Here is a 17,122-nt window from a genome sequence, read left to right on the forward strand (position 1 = left end):
ATGGGGCCCACAGGATGGAGTCTATTCACTCCAGATCTAGATGAACCTGTATGGCTGGTTTGCATCTGTCTGTAGAATCACAAAGTTGGAAGACCCAAGAGCCATCTAGTCCAATCCGCTGTAATACAGGACTCTCAACACATGGTCTCCCATCCAATTTGAATATACTTGTGTGAACCTGCCTGAACACAAAGGTTAACTCTGGAGCCCCTGCTGTATAACCTTCTGCCACCAAAAAGTCAGGGCCTTTTTTGTTTCTTCAATGTCCAGCCCTTAGGGGCTGGCATGCCTGTTACATATCCAGAGTGACAATGATGGCCAGTTGCATTAGCCCATGGCATGGTGGGTCTGAGCTTGTGTTAAATCCGCCACTGTAACAGCTGGGTGACTGTATTAGCCAAAAGTCTGTATTAGCCAAAAGTCTGGATCCTTGCCCTTTGCGCCACCATTCTCTGTGTAAGCTGTAACCAATAAACCTGTGGCCATTTTTAACCTGTTCCCAGTTACAGGGTCATTCATGTTCTCTCACTCTATCCGTGCCCCAAGCTGTAGACCCAACTAAGAATATATTTTCCCTGGTGGGGGAAAACAGCAACAACCTGGCAAAATGAAGAGTGGCAGATCAAGTAGTAGTTGAGGCGTAACTCCTTGTTCCCATCACTGCACACAAGACAGTTTAAATAAATATTTTAATTCTATTATTGGCATTTACACGTAGAAAGCATACGGTATGTTACAATTTTTATCAAAATGTGAAAAATATGGGTGTTACATAAGTAACAAATGTAAAAAAAAGGGGGAGAAAAGAAGAAAAAGCATTTTTCTTACTTTCCCTGAAAGTAAGAAAAGTATTCAGTATAGGAAAATATTGATACCAAAAACATAGTTTAGCTAAAACAAAAATGGGTGAGAAAGGGAGAGAAACAGCAACACCTCCCCACGCACACAGAAAACATTTATTTTTTAATTTTTAAACAGTACTATAGGAGCTGCATGGAAACACAGGGTTTGTTTACACAAAGCAAATTCAAAATGAGGGGGATTTAGAACAGTCACCTACCATGACTTGGAGTTTTTAGGCATTTCTCAGGGTCCCTTCTTATGATACAGTTTGTACTTGGGTATGGGTAGTTGAGCACAGAACACACGCGCATTGTATCAGCAATGCATAGAGCCTGTACGCATGTTTCCTACTTTCCCCTTTAAAGTATATGCGCTTGAACCCCCTCTTTGCATGCATTTTCAAAAAGAAAAGCAGACTGGTGCCATGTATAACTGATACAATGTGTGCATCTTTCATAAGGACCTGTTAAATGCATGTTCCTCTGATCCAAGAGTGCAATGATTTCGCCCCCAATAAATATTTTTATGCCGAACACTTCAGTCGTAGTAAACGTTGTGATGTAGGAAAAGGTCACTCCAGGATCTGGTAGGGAAGGCAGTGCTTACAATAATAGTTAGTGCTTTATGGCTTTTAAACGACGTTTTATAGGCAAGTAGTCCTCACAACGGCCCCCTGTGAGGTAGGTTTGTAATTTTTGAAAGAGCCCCCTCCCATTTTCATAGATGGCAAAACTGAAACGCTGATATTGAATAGTTGCCAAGACCATACAGAGCTGAGATTCATTTGAAACCAGTGGAGTTCCGTCTACTAACCTCACCTCGCACTGTACGCACTCCCTCTTCTACCGATTCTATTATTTGTTCAATTTGATAACGTCAACTTGGTTTCCATACCAGCTAGAAATACTGTTGCTTGGAGGAAATAAGGACAGAAGATTCAGAAGTTCTCACACAACTTTGTCAAATATAATAATAAAAAACCCTAAAGTGCTGATGAGCTTGAGCTGGTTCTAGCACCCTTTGTATTGAGAAAGATAATATAGCCATCGCTCAAGCTTATCGTTCCTTAAAGTATCCAGATCTGAGCAACTGCGGTTTACAGGAAATAGGTTTTCTGAGAGAACCTGATAGCATTGTTCCTTCACCAGCCTTTGCAGAATTGCTTCAAATATCTCCCAACAAAAACAACATACTTGATATTCTTGCATTTCAGAACAACTTATTAAAATCGGATACAAACACGCTTTCCACAATAAACAGTCTTGGGTCCATATTTAGAACCAATCACTATTAATTTAAAAAATCACAAACCAAACATGGAATACAGAAAATTCTTTCCAAATGCTGCATGCCAGATACCTTGTTTGGAAATATAATGCATGCAGAGAAAAACAAATTCAACTGATTTCAATTAAATTAAACAAAAAAGATGTATTTGTCCTTTTCAGCAGCATAATAATGATTATTTTTTTTTAAAAAAATGTGTCCTAACTACTGGCCCTGGGTAAAAAAAAAAGTTGTTTTTATTAAAAAAATCTGCCCTTCTCTTATCTACAACGATAGAATGGCTTGAAAGTTTCGTGCTTTTGCATTTTGACAATGTCAGTATGGAGTTCTATACATACTGTTCGGCTTCCCCATCTTTGGGTTGTGTTGTACCATTTTTGCTCTCTTCACTTACATTTGTGGTTGCCTTTTCTGGGAGAGATGCCAGATCTTTAAAAACATCCACATAATGCCCAAATCCTGGGCCCCAGTTCAAAAGGTTGTCCCAGTTGAAATTCCCTCCTTGCTGCCCAAGTCTTAAAGGCGACGTACTCTCATGAACACTGGGTGCAGTTGCTTGTGCACCCACAGGCCCACCACCCTCTCCTCTTCGGCCTGGGTATCTCCTGGGCTTCAACCTAGCCCCATAATTGTCTTCATCATCTGCATCTGACTCATTAACTTGAGATAATTTGGGCATTCTGGAGGTGTACACCATGGGCTTTTCCCTGTCATACTCCATCTCAGAACATGTAAAAGAGTCGTGGGAATCACTGTCAGATGATGATTCCGGTGCTGGAATGCCATCAGCTGGATTCCTTGTTCTGGACAGTGGCCTTCTGCAGTCCTCCTCAGAAGAAGACCTTCCATGGTCAGCGCTGCAGATGCTTGGATTTCTAGGACGCGGGGTGTTAAGCCTCTCCACCTCTTCAATGGAAAGTCCCACCGGAGGACCACTCTCCAGCGGAATCTGTCCTATGGGTTGCTTTAAGCGGCTTCCGGGCCTGGAACTATGAGTTACCATCATCTGAGGGCTCTTGCTTCTTCTCCCTAGTCGAGTGGGGTAGTTAAAAATGCCTGTCTGGCAGACATCGTTGTGCATTTCCAAAGAGCTCCCTTCTCTTATGGAAAGATGCATGTCCCTTGCAGGGCTGTTTCTGTAGAAAGTCGACGATTTGGAAAACGGAGCAGGGCTGTGACGAGAAAGGTGGTTGGGTGTCGCACATGCAGAGTGACTTAAGGAACTGGTCCTTAGGCCTTGACCGTACGAAGGCTGGTATGTTAAGCTGCTTGCCCCCAGGGGCATAGGCGACTGCCTTGCAAACCCCAAAGGACTATGCCTTTGGATTGAGAATTTCGGCGTGTGACTCCGGAACTGCTTATAGTGCTGAATGATGTCTGCATCCGAAGGAGCTATGCTGCTTGCGTTGTCAATGTCATAGTGCTCTATCTCAGGCTCAGGAGAAGCTAGAGGAGCACTGGGGATAGTCTCTGTGTTGTGCGGGATATCCGTCTCATCAAAGATGAGGTAAGGGTTTTCCCTCTCAATTATATCAGGCTTCGGGTTTCCTTCAGGCTGCTTCCTGATTGTCATATCATCGCCGTAGGGTGGGATGTTATCGGGGTCATCAAAAGCATCATTCTCACTCCCCTTCTTTTTCTTCTCCTTTGCTTTCTTCTCCTCTTTGGGTGCCTTGGCCTTCTTTCCCTTGCACTGGTTGCACAGGATCAAGCTCAGTACCAGCAAGGCCAGCACAGTAGCACAGCTACCAACAATGGCAGGAACAGCCCAGAGGGGCAAGGAGAGCTCAGCTGGGTAAGTCTGTGGGACACAGACATAGGCTCCATTCGCCTCTCCCTTGCACACTTTCCCATGGGCACACATGATGCCAAGGCAAGCCACCACTGTGTCACACGTTCTCCCAGTGTAAGATTCTGGGCAGATGCAGGTAAATCCAGACCTTTCTCCAGGTTCACAGCTGCCACCATTCTGGCAGGGGTTGGAGGCGCAGGCTCCGGGCAGCACACACTTGTATGTATACCACTGGTTAATGCACATTAATTCGCCCCCGCAGGGACTGCTGGCACAGATGTTGGGCCCTCGGCAGCCAATCTTCACAGAGGGGTCCGTTTTAGAGATGGTGGCAAGACTGTGCTTTCCGGTGAAGGGAAGACTTTCATCCCCATACTTAAAGTAGGCAATGCAGCCATCAAAATCTAGGAAAACAGAAAGAAATAATAATAAGGAAACTGAAGGAGATTAGCTTGTTTAATGGACGTTAACTTCCCCCTCCTCCTTCCCAGTTCTTTTCTTTCTTTCTTTGTGTGACATGTCCTTTTATATTATGACCATCTTAGTACTGATTTTCGAAAGCTGCTGAAGGGCAGGGTATAAATACTGTAAGCAAATAAATACTTTAATCAGAGGGAGCAAGGGAGCAATATAAACCAGGTATGAATCAATGAGTGAATACCACTTGTTCTCTACAACATAGCACCAACAAAAGTACATGGACAGTCCACCAAACATGCCTACTTTAAAGCTTTATTCATGTCAGTGGTGGTTGGGAATAGACCCCATTGCAGTAAACCAGCAACATGGCTTTTGTAAGAAATGGGTTCATATTTTCAGGGGTTGTATTATTATTATTATTATTATTATTATTATTATTATTATTATTATTATTATTATTTTCAGTGCTTCACATCTGCACACACTTGGAGTGTCACCATTATGTTCAAAGCAGCAGTATTCACTACTAAAATATAAGGCCAGTCTTTGCTTCCCTTTTGAGGTTTAAAATTGTCTTTCATTTGGATATGCTGGAATGGAAAGAGGAGGGGAGACTCAAGTGTTTACATGTTGCCTACTGAGTATCTGAGTCACAGCCCACTTGCTTAGAAATTGCTGATAAAATCCACAATTGCAGATAAGTTCACTTATGAAACAATTATTGGACAAAATATCACGGAGTGAGAACAGTTTTAAATAAATAACAATTTAATTAGTCTAAGTAACTCTAAGCACTTTGGAAAGTCACATTAATTTCAAAGGCAGAGGTAAGCACGCACATGGCTACTTGAATATAAGTTCTGTTGAGTTCAATGTGGCATATTGGGTATAGGACTGTAGCCTCCATCTCTCCCACTGAAGAATCTCCTGTTGGACTCCATCTCTCCCACTAGACTTAAAACTGATACATTTGAATGGCTCACATCTTTACTTTTGCTTTGTTGTACAGTTACACCACGATTCCCCCTTTTGCCCTCTAAAATTCCAGATAAGTTTATTTAGGATTGCATTATTGCCCAGAGTTTCTAAAACTTTTGCTACATTTTGCAACAGATCACCGAGTCTCTTCATGCACATTTTCTGTTTGATGGTTGACCGCCTTCAGAAGCCAGGAAATAAAACTGATGAAAAGAAACCCCCACGGGCTAAAAAAGGGCACTTGCAAATGGGCACATTTCTGTCAGCCAGTGACCAGATTACATCTGAACTTTGAAATTCAACTGGAGATTTTCGTGACAGTAGCCGGAGAACATGAAAATGTATTGTGACCTACCGACCATCCGATGAAATGTATTACTTCCACAACTCACTCTCTCCCCCACCCCCCCATATCACTGTTTCTGTGCATAACTGGAAAACAAAGGCATCAGGACTACAGTTCTTAAACCACAAACATGGTGCTGGAGAAGACTCTTGAGAGTCCCATGGACTGCAAGAAGATCAAACCTCTCCATTCTTAAGGAAATCAGCCCTGAGTGCTCACTGGAAGGAGAGATCGTGAAGCTGAGGCTCCAATACTTTGGCTACCTCGTGAGATGAGAAGACTCCCTGGAAAAGACCCTGATGTTGGGAAAGATGGAGGGCACAAGGAGAAGGGGACGACAGAGGACGAGATGGCTGGACAGTGTTCTCAAAGCTACCAGCATGAGTTTGACCAAATTGCGGGAGGTAATGGAAGACAGGAGTGCCTGGCGTGCTGTGGTCCATGGGGTCACGAACAGTTGGACATGACTAAACGACTAAACAAAAACAAGAAGAAACAGTGCAATGCACTTTAATGAGACTGCGGTGGGGTTAATTTTGTAGCCGATGTCATCCTTCCATTGTTTTTTGATTGTCAAGGGGGTTTGTGCGGCTTTGGAGCAGTGTTTTGTATATTGTGGATAGTAGCTGAAGATTCTGACACAGACTTTGTTGAATGAATTTATGTTAGAAATGACATCTTCTGCAGACATATAAAAGGGGGAGAAATCTTTCATTTGGAGTTCTTCCTTTGAAGTTGAAAAATCAAATGTCAGTTGAATTACAAACCATTCTTTCTTTCCTTTCTATGAATAAAATGAAATATTGCATCTCTGCATTTCAGAAGGTATTTCAAATAGCTCCAGGGAGCAGCAGCTTGATATGAAAAGTTGGTTACTATAGTATTATGGAGCAGGAAAAATGCCCAGGATATATTTTCATTGGATTGTGTGTTTTGCTCCATTAGTTGTACATTTCTAAAATTTGTTACATATTTATTTTTGCTTTCCTGATTCTTCAGATATCCTGAACATAGGAGTTCACACAGAGTTTTATACCTTCCTTCATAAATCTTTGGCATGTCACAAGCAGTGTAATCCAATATTAAGAAAACACTGTATGAAAAAATGGTTTTGGAGCATGCATCCCTAGTTCAGGCCAGACTCCTGTAACTTGTCAACGTCCACATCAGTCATTTTAGTTAAATGCTCCATTTCCTCCTCTCTTCCCATCACCTTTGGTCCTAGCAGACTTCCTGTCAATACACATACTATGATTTTGACTTCATAATCAATATGCAGCAATAGGTCAGGAGCAGTGAATGCCCTAACTGTGATTTCATTCACACCACATCTCATACCAAACGAGGCAATTTGGATCTCGTTGTTTTCGTTGGATACGGTGAAAAATGTGAAGTGTGAATTTACAACAGGCAAGGTTATTCTATCTGGTGATAATCCTTTAAGTTAGATTCTTTTTTTTATATAAAGAGCTCTCTCTGAAACATCGCTCCTTACTGCTGAACTAGTCTGGGTGTCTGTATTTAAAAATCACTTCCATTAAAAAAAGAATAAAAAAAGAATTCCAAGCATGAACACTAACACCCAAACTGCTGATTTAATCCGTAAATGTGACTGTTTCTGTTCATGTGTGGCTCTGATTTAGTTGATATGAACAACAAGAGGTTGCAATCCCTGCAGCAGAGGCCATAACATGCAAACAGCAAGTTGAGTGGAGCATTGTGCTACTAGGATTTTAAGTAGGCAGCAATGCCATTACAAGAGGAGTGCCAAGACTAGTGTTATAGCAAGATGCTACCATTGCTCAGAGATTATGTGGGCACTGGGACTGATGCAACTGACCCTATGTGCTCTGGAACTACAGTTGTGCCATATGCATTGTAGAGAACAATGAAAAATTGGATCAATGATATATGGTTTAGGACACAGCTCCTGATCTAACCCTTAAATAGCCTAATCGATCCTGCAATCCTTCTGTGTTGCTAAACTCTGAAGCTTGCCCTGTTGGCTGTGTATTACAAAATGATGCCTAGCTAATGATACCCAACTATTTGTGATACTGCTCATGCGTGTGGCTTTCCTTCTTACCTGGATTGCTGCTTCTAGGGGCATGGTTAGGTGGGATTCCGCCAAGTGAAATCATAAGGACATTTAGTCCTCCAAAATCTTGTGTAACATGCAGGGCGTCTCTACTGTAGGTCTTGTCGACTGTTAATATTGTGGAGCTCCCATTCTTCTCAACGAAGAAGGTATGCCAGTGGCCATCAGAAACATAAGCTTCAGGAATGCTGCGTTCCACCTTTCCACCAACTCCAGCATCAGAGATATACTGTACTTTGCCACCTTTGATCTACAAGGAAATATATATATATAAAAATATATATGTATTTAAAAATCACAGAATTATAGAACTGTAGTGTCTGAAGGAACCTCAAGGGTCATCTAGTCCAACCCCCTGCAATGTAGGAATTTCAGCCAAAGAAAATGCCTAAGTCACATGTCACACTAAGTCAAAGGCTTGTGTGGCTCATAGTTTGTATGGAAAGAGCTAAACCACAAGGCCAGATTTGGTCAACATACTAAGCAAGCGATGGCTTAGCTTTACATGGTGCATTAGCAAAATGACCAAGAAGGAATGAGGAGGCTATGATCTCCTCCTTTGGAGGCCACATGCTTGTGCTTTGCACCAAGCTATAGTTGGGCTTCCCGTGATGTGCAAACAAGGTAATAAAGAAATTGCATGTTTTGTGCAGCCTGATAGAAGTACAACAGAAACTGCAATGATACAGGCTTAAAAGGCCCCTGTGTATTTCCTTTTATGTTACACGTTAATCAGCTAAGAAGCACTGGCAAGAACATGCAAGATTTGATGGGATGCAGCTACTCCAACCTTCATAAAGTTTATACATATATAGGTGACAGATAAGAAGCACCCATCTCTTGGGCTGAAAGCGTGATTTCACAGCTTTCACATCCATGCTAGCAGTTTACACAGAGTCACTCCTTACAGACAGCACATGACTCTCAAAAAACTGAACCACACATTTTAAAATTGCCTTTTGTACACAAGGCAACACAAACAAAAATTGCTGAGGATGCAGGACTGTAGCCACATAGACTTTGGGGCTCTCTGGTTACAAACAGCCTGCACAACAGCCTGTGTTGGTCAAAGGCTATGGCTTCTTGATGTTTGGCTGAGAGGTGCTGGGGTCCCTGCCTTGCCACCTGACTGAGTGGAAATGCATTCTGCACAGCTGTGGAATAGCAGAGCAGAACTTCATATGTGCACTGTTCCAGGTAGCCAGATAAAGGCCACTGGTGCCTGAGCTTGAATTGCTCCTCATCCACTTGTGATGTCTCCATTTTTTTGCCTCCCATGCCACACTGTGGGAAAAGGTCTGACCTCTGCCCTTGCAGGATTTCTATAGTGATGGTATCCACTGACCAAGAAAATGCAAATAAAAGACCATGTTGCCATTGTCTGCTTAAAGAAAAAAGCAGAAGTAATTGCAAATTATGTGATAATATCCTGATAACTTGCTAGTGCAAGCTTTTGCATTGGAAAATATGGGTACTGAGAAGCCAGATACAACTGATAAATTAATGCTGGCTGAAGCACAGAATTGTGGTCTTACACTGGACAGACTTATAGGCTAGGGAGAAAATGGAAATAATTAAAGGAGTCATGAAAACTTGGATCTTGTAACCATCCAAGAGGTTTGCCAGCACTACGGTTTCACTCATTTAGCGTTAGGGCTAAATTGGCAGATTCAGCCCTAAGAATTGACTCCACTGCTTTCTCTCGTGCAAAAGATACAGCAGAATACTCTGAAATCCATTTCCCTATATCGTAATAGTGACATTCACATGTTGCATTAAGAGAATATGCAATCTGTGTACACAAATACTTGAGCTGTACAATTAATTCACATGCACCAGTCAATGTGTGCACAGCCTCTAGGCCCATGTACAAAACTGTTGCACAAGCATACACCATTTCACCCAAACACTTGCAAACATGTAGAAATATCTTGTACCTGTTCAGTGCAATGTGGGAACAAGCCCAATGATTCTTCAGCATCCTTGTGGGAGCCAGCTGTAACTGTGGCTTTAATGAAGCCAAAGTGTCTGGTACAAGTAAACGTCACTCAGTTCAATGGCGTATCTGTCAGGAGTGGGGAAGCACTAGCCCTTCAAATGGTATTAGACTCCATCTTCCAATACCTCTGACCATTGGTCATGTTGGTTGTGGCTAATGGACACTGGAGTCTATAACATTTGGGAGGCCACAGGTTCCTCACCTGTGATCAATAGGATTGTAGCTGGTTAAAACCAAGGACTTTGCCTTAATTGATCTGAGGACTGGGTTGTGTGTGCTACTATGCCTTTAAAAAATCCAAGAGTTCTAAATCTGAGCTTGGTGGTCACATTTTATAGGAGGTCTGAATGAGGAGGGAAAAGTTAATCGGAGAAAAGATTTCACTCTAGCGTGCAATGTTTCATTAAGAACATATGCAACAAACATTCTTCCGGCTGCCATTCAAATAGTCAGTACTTGGAGTCTAGACAAAGCTGATTAGAAGCAAAATCATTCAGCCCTTTTGATAGCTGGAGTAGTGCCCAGCACTAGTCAACACTCTGGTATTTCTAAAGTAAAAGACTGGGGCAAATTCAGGAGAAATGAAGACCACTTCATAGCAAGCTGCCCAATCAAATCCACTCGGCCTTACCTTCACAGTAGTATAATTGCTGCTTTCCTGAATGTGAATTAAAACTCCGCTTTTACTCCTTGTCCTGAATTTGACTTCTATACTCTCCATGCTATTCTGAGGCTCCAAAATGGTGTTGTCAATGCTACGACTCATCATGTATTCCCATTTCCTTTTCTGGCTTATGTGGTAGTCAAGGCGACCTTTGCCTTCTAATGACAAGGCAGTATCAGCCGTAACATCTAGAATAAAGAAGTAAAGTGTGAAAAAATGTAATAATTCACCATTCACAATTCTGTCTCTTTGTACCACCCACCCACCACAGATAAAGAATGAAGAGATCATAAATAAAAAACTAGCAGGTAATGAAGGAAAAAATTGTCAGTTTTGGTTTCTCAGTTTCTAACTTTTCCAATCTTAAGTTCAGTTATCCAACATTTTAAAATCCCTCATGAAAACCAATTAGCAATTTTCTTCTAATTCTGCACATTTTTGTATGCAAGTTACAGTATTGTCCATGTTTTTTCAAAGTCCCCCCCCCGATATAATGCATATTAATGCTATTTTCATGAATATATGCATTTGTATGCACACTTTTATATGCATTTTTGCACACCTTATTTGGTTGGAGAATTGCACTGCAAAATGAAGAGTAATGTGAGTTGTATTGTATTGTATTGTATTGTATTGTATTGTATTGTATTGTATTGTATGAATTGGGAATGAGAACTGAATTGACCAGCAGACCATGTTGAGAAAAAGTGTCTGGTTTTTAATTGGTTATAAAAACTAGTTTCCTTTCCAACAATTTCCCCAATTCCATTCTATTTCATACCCAACAGCCTTCAAGGGAAAACAAAAACAACCCTAGTTGCAATTAAGAATTAAAAAATATATTAAGGCAATAGAAAGTGGCTGGCTGGGTTTAATAGATGGATTCCTACTTTTTAAATGTGTTTCTGTTGCAATTTGCTGGTCCCTTGTGGAGTTGGCCAGCATGATATTTTGCTTCATAATTACTGTTATAATGAATTCAATCATTACATATTTCTTCCATGTGCAAAGCAGAAAACACAAAGATGTTTATGGGAGATGTAAATGTAGGTTAAAAGCAGAAGGGATAGGGGCAAAGAAACACTCTGTTTACATTTTTCACAGTGTTTTCCAGTCAGTCCTTCTTTGCAGTGACACTGCTGCCAAGACCACTGATCCACACAAGTGCCACCATGTTGGCAAGGGTTAATAGCACAAGTTCCTTCCAGCCTAGGACACCTGAACAAGCAAAAATAAAATACAGTAAAATAAATAACGATAGTTTCATTGCTTCCCACACCAGAGACCAAGACTCCACACACAATCTTCCCTTTCTTTCTCCATAATAGCCCTGTGAGACCAGTGGGTCACTCAAGCTGACCCATTGAGCTTCCTTGCTGAAAAGGAGTTAGAACCAGAAATGATAAACACTTATTTTTTTCATTTCATGTGTCTAGCAGCATCAAACGTGATGAGGTAGAGCCATCCTCTCAATACTAATATCTCTGCTCCTTACCTGGACTGAGCTTGGGTGGGGCAATGGCAACGTTGGAGCTACACAGTTGCACTGTCAGGGATGCCAAATTGGCAATGGTCCTCCTGTTGGTGAAGTCCAGCTCCATTGTCACCCTACCCCATTCAGGCGAGCAGCAGAAACACTGCTGTCAGAAGAGCAGCTCCATTGCTCTATCCAACAGGTAAATGTAAGGTAAAGGACCCCTGGACGGTTAAGTCCTGTCAAAGGCAAGGGAGCTTCCAGGCCAAGGGAGCCGGTGTTTGTCCACAGACAGTTTTCTGGGTCAAGTGATGAGCATGACTAAACAGCTTCTGATGCAACAAAACACCGTGATGGAAAGCAGAATGCACAGAAACTCCATTTACCTTCCTGCCGCAATGGTACCTATTTATCTACTTGAACTGGCATGCTTTCAAACTGCTAGGTTGGCAGAAGCTGGGACAGAGCTATGGGATCTCATTCCATCACAGGGATTCAAACTACCAACCTTCTGATCGGCAAGCCCAAGAGGCTCAGTGGTTTAGACCACAGAGCCACTCGCGTCCCACCTTTACCAGAAGTTTTATTCCATTGACACCCAGGATGCTTCATTGATATGCCACATATCTTTTGGGCTAACCTGCTGTCCCTGAGAGCAAGCTGTGCCAAGGGGAGAGGATAGTTCAGTGATGATATCCTGGAAACCGCATTAGGGGAGAGGTCTCTTGTGTTCGGATCCTGCTTGCAAGCTTCGCATAGGCAGCTGGTTGGCTGCTGTGAGAACTGGATGCTGGATTAGAGGGGCCATGGGCCTGATCCTGCAGGCTCTTCTTATGTTTTCACACAAAGGGAGGGAGGAAGGAAGGGTAACAAAGCACCAGGGGCCAAGCACTGGGGCTGAGCAACAATGCCAGGATGTTGAGAGAGGCTGTGCCCTCTGAGCTGGCATGCAGTCTATTTCTGTCTTATGACAAGAGTGCATGCTCTGTATCCTTCATGGAGATTGTGGCGGAAAGTGGCTTGTCACCTTAATGTAGGACAAGGAAGAATGACTTCCTATTGGCCATTCTTGGCTGTGTTTTTGTCAAGTCTTTACTACTTCATTTTCTCTCTCTCTTCCAAACAAGCTGGTTAGGAATATAAGCTAGGAGGGGACGTATTTGGATTGATGCCTATATTTTAATTTGAAATTTAATTTCAGGATAAATTCATGGGTTTATAAAATGCAACCCTGCTTCAAAAACCAACTCCCCCCCCCCCACATTCCTCACACCCTCAAGCAGGAATGGGCACAGCTACTTGAAGAAACATAAACCCTTTAACTCAAGTCACACCGTCTCAACCATACATCATCCCAACACCTTTCTCTGAAGTGTGAAGTTAAAATGCTGCAAAATGTTCGCTGCTTCCTGCCTTTAATATTCCAAGTATGAGGAAGGTGCTTTCCATTGAGGGATTGTTGACTTACACCCATGAGACCGGTCATTTACAGCCTAAGCGGAAGTAAGTCCCACTGTATATTCAATGAAGTGTGCGCCCAAGTGAAAAGTGCACAGAATGGTAACCTTAAATGTTATCCCTGAACAAGAGGCACTCAGAGTAAAACAGTTTCCAAGTAACTACCCTAATGCATAAAGGAAACCAGGCTAAAACTTTTCAAAATGAAAAATGTAGCCCTGTTCTTTCCTTTTTCTTAAAAAAAGATAAACTCCACTCCCGACATAACTTAATTTTAAAATAGTACTCCTTCAGTTTAATGATGAAATACACATTTCATCATAGAGATTACTATATTCTACCGATGTTTTAGTGTGTAACAGGGTAGCCACGCTAGGGCTCATCCCCTTGTTCTGTATTTTGATTATATTGTGTCTTCTCATTGTTCCACAGCTATGCCTTGTGAAACCCTGATCTTACCAGCTGAATTGGATCTTATCAGATGCTCAGAAAATCTCAACAGAGGTTTTGCTTACTGAGCTTCCAATTCAGTGGGTAAGAAGATCAGATGATCCCAAGGCACAGCCAGGGAAAAACAAGAAAAGCTCTAGAGACTCTGGGAATGAATCAGTACACAATCCAATGTAAATAGATAGCAAGCAAAAGTGTGAAGAAGCCCTTAGTGTGTTTCAGCCAAAGACTCTGATGGCACCTTATGTCATGATAAATCTGCGAGTCTTTAAAGGTGCCATGAAACTCTGTTGTTTTTAAACCAGCTTTTAGTTATTCATTAAATATCACATTTACCAACATTCACCTGGCAGGATGTGACTGTTCCTGAATGTTTCTCTTATGCTGCTTAAAATCAAGTAAAAATGCCTCATGAGAATATTATGCTTGATTATCCAGATAGACCAAATCTCTCTCTCTCTCTCACACACACAATCTTCAGTTTTATAGCTTCATACTAGACACTGTCCACTTGTGAACCTCTGGGTCCCAGCAGCACATGTTAACACTGAGACACAAAAGAGATTCCAGAGCCATTTAGTTGCAATAACCGCATTTCACACAGCCTGAAAATATAATGCGGAAAGTAACCAGAGTGGAATAAACTTGAGCTGTCCATTGAATTTAGAGCAGTATGATTTTTACTTTACTGTCTGCCAAGTCAATCTGAAAGGAAGCCTGAAACCACTTTTCTCTGTGCAACTGTCCAAGACATTAAATAAAGAATCCTGGTGGACAAGAGATAAAAAAACAACAACAATATACACATCTATCCTTCACTGGTGAAGGTCCAATGTTTGGCTGTCTGTGAAATTGTAATTGATGTTGATCTCTGTGCTACAGAGCTTCAGGAAATCTTATGCCACAAGCTGAGACCATGAAAAGCAGAGAGATGAGCTAACCACTCAGGACATCCTCTTATTCCACCCCTAAGTTCAAACAGTGGGATGGAAGAAACAACAGGTTCAGTTAATCAATCATTTTGAAGCAGTGTTCACAGGGGGAGATGGTATGGGGAACTGCCTTGACATCTGAGAGGAAAAGTGAGATAACAGACACTTGGACCATACGGAGGGTGTTTAATGCACTGGATATAACAATGCAGACAAATGTTAAAGAATGGTGTTTTTCTAGATCTAGAACATCTGCTGGTGGACTTTATAGCATACTGTTGCTGATCTGTATGTCTGTTCATAGGAAAGGTGCCTTCTTATGAGTCGTGAGAACATTAAGAAGAGTCCTGCTGGATCAGACCAAAGGCCTATCCAGTCCAGCATTTTCACAGTGACCAACTGAAGGTCTATGGGAAGCGCACAAGCATAGAATGAACATGATAGCCCTCTCCCCAGCAAGCAGTATACAGAAGCACACCGCACGCGATGCCAGAGGAAGTGTAGCCACCATCATGACTACCCATTGATGGCCTTCTATTCAGCCCATTGGTCCACCTAGCTTAGGATTATCTGCACTGATTAGCAGTGGCTCATCAAGTTTTCATGCGGGGGCCATTTTCAGCTCTACCTAGAGGTATCAAGAATGGAACCTGGGACCTTATGCATGCAAACATGTGCTCTGCTGCTGAGTGCACGCCCTTCAACTCTTTCACCATCTTTGTGTATGTCAGACTTCATTGACTTCTCTTCCTAGTGGTGCTTAGGAACAAGCAACAACATGACGGGCCCCTTACATCATGCATAACAATACATATAAAATCTTGGGGAGTGGCATTCGCATAAACTTTGTAATATGGGTGGAGAATTATCCATGTAGTGTGGTGCAAATAAAGAGAACCCTCAGGTTCCTCTAGTCAAATGCACATTTCAACAGAGAAGGTGCATTTGGTCTACGACACAATTTGCAACCCAGCAAGAGAATCGGCATGTAGGCGCTGTCTCCTCATGCACGTTTCCCTTGCTGTATCAGAGCATTCATGGGTAACATACGTGAATTTTCAGACACGTGAGGCTCACAAAACAGTTAGTCAATTGTTATTCTGATATTATGTAAAACACATACTGATCCAAGATTCCTTCAGCTGCCAAAGCCTGGCTGGGTTCTAAGGGACGTCCATTGACTGCAAATTCCATTATGCAACCCACAAAATCGTGACTTTCCAGCTGTCCCTTCCTTTGAAGTATTGGCTCCAGGGCTCTGATACCTCCAATGGTGACTCTGTTTGGCTGCACGTCTAAAGTCCTGAGGGTGGGGGAGACAAAGAACAATGAACTCAGAGGGGCTTACTTAACAATAGGATCCTAGTATAAGGCTGCAATCCTCTAACTAAGAGTTAACTCTGTGCACGGACGCGGACTTATAAAAAATATTGGGGGGGCCCGGGAAAGCTCATGAATAATAAATAAGCTCATGAATATGCAAATAAAGTGGCGCCGCCTCCTTGTGAGCGAATAGCGCCTATTAATCAGCTCCGGAGCGGAAATTGGGGGGAGCTTTTGCTCGGGAGGGAGGGCAGGAGGCATGCAGCCCGATCCTGTGCATTTTGGGCTGGGGGAGGGGCGGCGATGGCGCTCTGCTGGAGGGGCGCCGGAGATTATTGGGGGGGGCGGAGCCCCCCCCAAACGAATTTTTGAGGGGGCTCGGGCCCCCTCAAGCCCCATGGAGTCGGCGCCTATGACTCTGTGGAACTTACTTCTGAGTAGGCATGTTTTAGATAGCACAATTACTTTGTTACAATCAGAAGTCTCATTTTGACAACTCCGCATGTTGTACTGCTGCAAAGCCCTTAGCATGCCTTATACAGAAAGCACCATATATGATGCACATAGAACAGATTATTGTTCCTGAGGGTGTGGTGGGGGCAGGAAAAGACCTTGTAATGACATCTGGGTCTGGGCAATATGATCTAAGCCAGTCAAAGGCAAACTTGGCCCTCCAGATGTTTCAGGACTACAACTCCCATCATCCCTGACCACTGGTCCTGTTAGCTATGGATGATGGGAGTTGTAGTCCCAAAACATCTGGAGGGCCGAGTTTGCCTATGCCTCAGCTAAGCAATATGCAGAGTGTAACTAAACATGAGGATGCCATTGCATCCTGTTTTTTTTTTTTTATAAGATGTAGCTCCACCATAAGTGGCTATTGGCCTGACCATACTGCATGTGATGTAAAAGCCTAGTGTGGCTTATAGCTAAGTCATTTGAACCTCTTTATATGTTGCTCAGAATGAAAAGGTTATGGATGGTTAAGGGGTATGGAACTGTGTGTTTTGCTCTGCTCCCCTAGTTTGTCTTAACCTGCCATGCTCACCATAATATAT

At 42.5% G+C, this 17,122-nt stretch overlaps 1 protein-coding gene across 1 annotated transcript in view; it reads right to left on the bottom strand.

The window, feature by feature from the left end:
- Window positions 1-675: 675 nt before the first annotated feature.
- The window catches only part of FAT4 (FAT atypical cadherin 4), a 142,603-nt gene continuing 126,156 nt past the window's right edge, over window positions 676-17,122 (bottom strand). Inside the window, exons 13-17 of the mRNA XM_081208011.1 lie at window positions 15,865-16,044; window positions 11,521-11,645; window positions 10,395-10,615; window positions 7,753-8,014; window positions 676-4,326 (exon numbers count right to left, since the gene is read on the bottom strand). Of these exons, the coding sequence (XP_081064137.1) occupies window positions 2,459-4,326; window positions 7,753-8,014; window positions 10,395-10,615; window positions 11,521-11,645; window positions 15,865-16,044 (2,656 nt within the window). The 3' untranslated portion in view covers window positions 676-2,458. The remainder of the gene's footprint in view (window positions 4,327-7,752; window positions 8,015-10,394; window positions 10,616-11,520; window positions 11,646-15,864; window positions 16,045-17,122) is intronic.

Source organism: Podarcis bocagei (assembly GCF_964188305.1).
Source record: "Podarcis bocagei genome assembly, chromosome: 9".
Classification (NCBI taxonomy): domain Eukaryota; kingdom Metazoa; phylum Chordata; class Lepidosauria; order Squamata; family Lacertidae; genus Podarcis; species Podarcis bocagei.